Consider the following 7605-nt stretch of genomic DNA (forward strand, 5'->3'; position numbering starts at 1 on the left):
TCCTGTGAACACGTTTGTGTTTTTCTTTCCCCACTTGTTGTTCAATAAACTTGTATATATAGCAAACGAGAATCAGCTACTCTTGAATGTAAAAACTCTCATATTCAGTCTGCTTTATTCTCAAGTTTCAAATATTTTCTCATCCCAACTCTCTCTTAAAAAATCTCTCATTTCTTATTATCATTAAAAACTATTCTACTCCCAATTAAGTTGCAAACAATCTCTCTTCCAAATTCTTTCTCAAACAGCTACAATCTTTTTTATCATCAAACAGTTACATTATTTTTTATCATCAATTAAATTTTTCTAAGAACATGTCATCTCCAGATTTAGATGATGAATTTGATGAATTTTTTGATGAGCACTTTGATAATCTATTTCAAGATTGCCTAGATGATTATGGCAGTGATCAACAGCCAACTTCTTCAAGGCGGCCAAGAGCTTTTATTGATAGAGGACGCGAGGAAGGGCATATTCGTTTATGGAATGATTATTTCAGCGAAAATGCTACTTACTCTCAAGCTAGTTTCCATCGTCGTTTTCGAATGAACAAGTCATTGTTCATACATATTCTTGATGCACTATCCAATGAAGTACCATATTTCCAACAAAGAAGAGATGCTACGGGAAGGTTGGGTCTGTCTGTATTACAAAAATGTACATCAGCCATTCGTATTTTGGCATATGGTTGTGCAGCTGATGCGGTTGATGAATACCTCCGCCTCGCAAATAACACCGCAATGCTATGATTGGAAAATTTTGTGGAGGGAATTATATATTTGTTTCAAGATACGTACCTAATAAGACCTACATTAGAGGATATCCAACGATTACTCAATCAAGGAGAGGCCCGGGGATTTCCCGGGATGATCGGAAGCATTGATTGTATGCATTGGGAATGGAATAATTGTCCAACAGCTTGGAAATGACAGTATTCTCGTGGATCTAGAAAACCTACAATCATTTTAGAGGTTGTGGCGTCGCAAGATCTCTGGATTTAGCATGCATTTTTTGGTCCTCCAGTTACTTTAAATGATATCAATGTTCTTGATCGTTCACCAGTTTTTGATGACATCTTAGAAGGTCGAGCTCCGAGAGTAGATTAGTTTGTCAATGGACGACATTACAATATGGCTTACTACCTCACTGATGGTATATATCTGAAATGGGCAACATTCATCCAATCAATTTCAATTCCACAAGACCCGAAAGCATCATTATTTGCTCAATGTCAAAAAGCTGCCCGAAAAGATGTCGAACGTGCTTTTGGAGTCTTGCAAGCTCGTTTTGCGATTGTTAAAAATCCTGCACTTTTTTTGGATAAGGCAAAAATAGGAAAGATAATGCGAACATGTATCATATTGCACAATATAATAGAAGAAGATGAACAAGATGGATACAGTCTGTACAATGTAGCAGAATTCCATCAAGGAGAAGGAAGCGGGATTTCACATGTCGATTTAACATATTCTACAGATAGGATTAACAATCTCGGCAATGTGATGGGTGCTTGGAATCAAGTTCGTGATACAACACAACATCGACGGCTGAAAGCTGATTTGGTTGAACATATCTGGCAAAAATTTGGCACAACTCAATATTAGACCGATGCTAATTATGTTATTCATAATGTTTTCATATATTTCTGTCATTCTATGTTTTTTTAGTACTGTATTCAGTTTTAAGTTTGTTTTTTTTAGGATTGTAATATATGTTTTAATGATTTTTTAATGTAATATATTTGTTTTTTAAATAAATGTATTCTACTATACCTACAGTTTCTAGTTTTATTTTCCTAATATTACATATATTATATAACCAACATTTATAACATTATAAAATATACTTTAAACATATTTTTAATAAAAATAATAAAACACCCAAAGATGATTAATAGGAAGACAAAAAATAAAAACAAGGATAACAAAATCTAAACTTAGATTAATATTATTTTTAAGATTATTAGAAAATAGAAACACTCATTTGAGAATGTGCATACTCTAAGAGTATCAACATGAACTCGATGATGATGTTTTGTTAACCTGGCGGTCTATTTAAGTGTTGTCCCATTTCCTCGTGCAAAGATTGAAACTGGTGCTTACATCTGGTGGTAGGGTGTCAGTTGTGACAATATTATACTACTATATATATACTGATAAGTTACTATAATTTAGTAAACATAGATTTGCTCTTTGCTCTTGTTTTACCAAATTAAGTCATCAATTAAACTAATAATAAATTACTTTAAAAACAAACTATTACTCTTTTAAGTAAAAATAATTAACAACATATAAAAGTTGAATACTACATAAAGCTATCGTGTTGCATCTCTTTTTTTTAAAGTTCATTCATAAAAGAAAACATAGAAACATTTAAGAAATTTTGTTAATACTACATAAAAATCGGTTAAAAGGTGTACTGTAATATGAATAAACTTATAGTGTAGTAAGAATGTTATCTGTAACATACCTGTCATACAGAAATGTAATAATCTTACCACTGTTTGTCTGTTTCAAAAATAGCATTGCTCTCAATTATTTCATTTCTTACCTACACGCCAAAACTCCATTATTTTTTTAAAAAACAGATATTCCTTAATAAATAATACTTTTTAAAAAACATAGCGAGGAAATATAATTTGACCAGATTGAGAAGAAGCCAATTTTGTGGAAAGAAATCTGAAAGTGATTGTGAATGTGTAACCCAAAAATAATGATAAAGCCACTCTATCTCCTTATTTTAACCATGCATCAAAGCTTTCTAATCTCTCTCTCTCTCTCTCTCTCTCTCTCTCTCTCTCTCTCTCACATGAGAAACTAAGTTCTTTTGTGTAATCAAGAAGTTTCATCTCTCTTCTCTCTCAGGAGTAATCAAGAAAGAAGATCTATTGGATCAAGATGATGGAGACGAGACAAAACAGTGTTCAGTTCCAAAGACCCACTTTCTTACCAATGTTATGTTCAAGACCTTCCATCAAGAACGTGACTGTCCCGTCTAAATTACATCAAGAAGACCATCAAACCGATCCGTTGTCTCCCAAAATCAGCTGCATTGGTCAGGTCAAACGAAGCAACAAGATCGTCGGCTATCCCACCACCAGCTCCTCCTCCTCCATCACCCCCGCCAGTCACCACCGTTACTTCAAGCTTAAACGTCTCTTCTCCGGCAAGAATCTCACTTTCTCCGCTCCCACTACCACCAGCACCAAGACTAGTCGAGGAAGAATCAGAAAAGAGGAGTTTGATAACAAAAAGATTGCTGTTATCGACGTTGCACAATTGGACCCTCCGTTGCCGGTGGTTAAGAAGAAGCTCGACGGTGGTGCCGGAGATAAAGCGGAGGAGAATCTGTGGAAGAGGAGATCTGGTGGTGGTGGTTGTCAACTACGGAGTTTGCAGATTCAACCCAATGGAGCTCATCAGCTGAAAGTAACAACTGTTTGAGTTTGGATCAATCAAAACTTTTATTTGTTATTGTAATTTTAGTTATTTATATAGTTTGTACAAATATATAACTCATACTTTATTTCACTTCTTTCTTCTTCTTCGAAATGATTCATTAAATCATAACTTTGGATGTCTTTCGATTAAATCAAAAGTATCATATATTATGAAAACTATTGTGTTATATATATAGTATCGTCATTTCATTTTTCATATATGATTTGTTCATGAAGTTATTGCATCATTTTCAGAAAATTTTATGTATTTTTAAAAATAAATTCATTTGAGTCTTTCCTTGTCCATACAAAATTTATTTTTAAATCGTAGATAAAAAAGTACATGGTATTCAAATTAAACCGTCAAAGTCAATTGATTTCATTACAAAACCTATAAAAACCAAGATCTAATGGTATTTGTTGGACATATAAAATTTAGAATTTTAATACATATAAAATGGCTCGGGCTCTGAACGGCGATTTTAGGGTTTCAAGTGGGGAAGGGCAAGATGCGACTATGGAGGAGATTGGGGAGAAAGATAGGCTTCCAGGAGAGCCACCGGATGCACCGGGCTCATGGGTTCGAAAGGTGACAGGAGGCAGTGTGGGAGGTAGGTTGGTACCACAGGAGGTAGTGGAGGATAGTTTCATGGACGACTGACTCTCGTTGGAGTTCCTGAATGGAGAGGACGGAGAGCATGTGGTGATGATTGGGAGGAAAGTTTTGGATGCTATGAATGGTCTGTGGAAGTATTGCATGATAGTGAAGGAGTTAGGGCGGCATGTTCCAATAGCGGCATTGAGTCGACGGTTAAGGGAGTTGTGGAAACCTAGTGGCTCAATATTCGTTATGGATCTTCCGAGGCAATTCTTTATGATTCGCTTTGGTGTGGAGGAGGAGTATTTAGCTGTGTTGACCGGGGGACCGTGGAGGATGTTTGGAAGGTATTTGTCAGCACAGGCTTGGACGCCCGAGTTTGATCTATTGAGAGATGAGATATCTACGACGCCGGTCTGGGTTCGTTTAACAAACATACCGCTGAATTTTTACCATCAAAGGATCTTGTTTGAGATTACTCGTGGCTTGGGAAACCCGATTAGGGTGGATGGCAACACATCAAACTTTGAGAGGGCACGATTTGCAAGGGTTTGTGTTGAGGTTGATCTGAAGCGCCCATTGAAGGGCACGATCATGATCAATGGCGAGCGATATTATGTGACATATGAGGGACTGAATACCATCTGTTCGGGGTGTGGGATGTATAGTCACTTGGTCCATTCGTCTCCTTTACAAGCTCAGTCTAGGGATATTGTTGCCTCGGTACCGGTGATGGCGAAGAGTCCGGTAAGAACGGAGGTACAACAAGGAGTGGATGGTTTTACTATGGTCAGGCATCGGGGGAGGAAGTCGGACACGAGAAGACAAACTAGAACGGCGGTGCCTAGCGCAAAAACGGGATGGCAGTTACGGGAATCTCGGATGATAAATCAATCTTCGAATATTTCTGTATCAAATAGTTTTGGAAGGTTGGCGGAAGATTTGGCAAATCCACCGAGGAAAGTGGCGAGTATCATGCATGGGGCAGATAAGGAAAACATATCAGTTTCTAATCAAACGGGAGAGGGCATGGTTGACGTGCCAGTGAAGGAAATGGTGTTTAATGCAGGCCTGGTAATGAATATGTCTGGGCCTAAAAGTGGGCCTAAAAGTGGTAACGCAGGGACATGTGCGGGAGTGGGGAAAAGGCCAGAGAAAATGGTTTCAAGGCCCAAGCAATCGAAAATGACTAGGCCCGTTAAGGGATTGGTCTTCGGTCCGACAAAGGATGAAGCAAGTTTGCCGGTGATGGGAAAAAGGTTGAGGATCGCGAGTGAAAATGTCGGGAGATCAGAAGGAGGATTCGTGTCGGTTCCATCGGAGTTGAGGGCGGGAGGGCATGAGGAGAATACAAGTGACTCTCTGGGAGCGAAGGACACGGCGATGCCTATTCAGGTGGATGTTGCGACGGAGACTAGTTTGGTCTCAGGAACTGGGTTAGCGGTGGTTGCGATGAGCCCTGGTACTCAATAACGAGTCGCCCCGGTTGTTCTATTCGTATTGTGTGTTCCGATGATGAATATTTTGATATGGAATTGCCGGGGAGCAAATAAACCTAATTTTTGAAGATCGATACGATATCTGCTGATGAGATTTCCAACGGATATCTTGGCTGTGTTCGAGACTCATGCGGGAGGAGAACGAGCAGGCCAAATTTGTCGAGGTTTGGGGTTCGAGAATGTATTCTGTGTGGATGCTAATGGACAGAGTGGTGGTCTATGGCTGTTGTGGAGATCGGGGATCGGGGAGGTCACGATTGTTGATTCATCGGATCAATATATCCATGCTTTGGTGGTCAGTGGGACAGAGTCGATGAATTTGATCGCGGTGTATGCAGCACCCACCGTGATTCGACGATTTGGGTTGTGGGATAAATTAAGGGCGGTGGTCAGCTCAGTTTCTGGCCAGCTTTTGATGGGAGGTGATTTCAACACCATTGTTCGCCTGGACGAACGAACAGGGGGAAATGGTATGCTTTCCCCGGATTCACTTGCGTTTGGTGTATGGATACATGATTTGTCTTTAATAGACATGGGGTTTAGGGGAAACCAGTTTACATGGAGGAGAGGTAGAGCAGGGAATACCTTTGTAGCAAAACGCCTTGATCGAGTGTTGTGTTGTCCTCAAGCGCGTTTACTGTGGCAGGATGCGGTGGTTTCTCATCTTCCATATCTAGCATCAGACCATTCTCCACTATATGTGCAGTTGAGTCCAGTGCTAGTGATGAATGCTAGGAGAAGACCGTTTCATTTTGAAGCGGCTTGGCTACAACATCCTGGTTTTAAAGACTTGGTGGCAGCCTCGTGGGATCGGACTGTCACTACTCGGGAGGCTTTAACGCAGTTACAACGAGTTTTACGGCAATGGAATAAGGAGATTTTTGGATATATTAATATGAGGAAGGACAAATTAATGAGAGAGATTAAGGAGATCCAAGAGAGCATTGCTGTAAACCAGACAGATGCACTTCTGAGGAGTGAGGAGATTCTATGGAAGGAGTTTGATGTTGTTTTAGAACAAGAAGAAACACTATGGTTTCAAAAGTCCAGAGAGAAGTGGGTTGTGCATGGAGATCGTAATACACAGTTCTTTCACACGTCGACCGTTATTTGTCGGAGGAGGAATAGAATTGTTATGTTGAAGGATGATACCGGAGGTTGGATTTCTGAGGGGCAGGAGCTAGAGAAGTTTGCTGTGGATTACTATACGAGGCTGTACTCGCTGGCTGATGTTGAGTTGGGAGGGGAGAAGCTTGCTTGTGAGGGTTTCTTACCCTTGTCTCCAGTGGAGCAGGAGGGCTTAGAGAGACCGTTTAGTGCTGGGGAAGTGGAGTTAGCATTATTATGCTAAGAGGCGAGAGTCGAGAAAGTTATCAAATCCAATTTCATTGGTATGAAAGTTGAGGAAGAAATCCAAAATAATTTTGAGAGAGGCTATCCAAAACCGAAGAAATCGAAAAGGAGATAAATCCTAAAGCGTGGAAGGATAAAGGAGTCGGAGGAACCGGAGAAGCAAAGTATTGTGGAGAAAATACAACTCATATGATGAGCATATCAAGATGATTGAGTGAATTAAGCTGTAAATTGGAGGAGAAGCATTGAATCAAAGAAGTTAAGTGGTGGACAACTCATGGTGCAACAAGGCAAAAGCCTTAATATTTGAGAAACATAAAGGTTGTGAGGAGTTAAGTAAATGCTGGAGATGGAGAAGCTTTCCAAAAACATCAGCCACGGTGGAATAAGTGTGAAGTGAGATTTTGGAGACGAAATTACCAAGGAAAGGGAGATTCCGATAAAGATATCAACGTGATGGTTAAGGAGTAACGACATCATAAGGAGAGGAGGAGAAGGCGTGAGAATTCCATGACGAATTCTTATAAGGGGGGGAGAATGTAATGACCCTCACTGTGAAAACCCGTCCCGCGGACCCCACTAGCCCACCGCTAGCTGCCCCAACGGACCATCCGTGGACCCCACTAGCCCACCGCTAGCTGCCCCAACGGACCGTCCGTGGACCCTGCTAGCCCACCGCTAGCCGTCCAACAGACTCCAAGCTGGCCCTGCAGGGC

General features: G+C 40.2%; 2 protein-coding genes across 2 annotated transcripts; both read left to right on the forward strand.

The window, feature by feature from the left end:
- On the forward strand, nt 315–749 carry LOC104759740. The gene has a single exon (XM_010482631.1). It carries the CDS (start codon nt 315–317, stop codon nt 747–749), a length of 435 nt encoding a protein of 144 aa, XP_010480933.1.
- LOC104757880 lies at nt 2751–3543 on the forward strand. The gene has a single exon (XM_010480661.2). It carries the CDS (start codon nt 2898–2900, stop codon nt 3441–3443), a length of 546 nt encoding a protein of 181 aa, XP_010478963.1. The 5' UTR covers nt 2751–2897; the 3' UTR covers nt 3444–3543.

Source organism: Camelina sativa, chromosome 17 (assembly GCF_000633955.1).
Source record: "Camelina sativa cultivar DH55 chromosome 17, Cs, whole genome shotgun sequence".
Taxonomy (NCBI): Eukaryota; Viridiplantae; Streptophyta; class Magnoliopsida; order Brassicales; family Brassicaceae; genus Camelina; species Camelina sativa.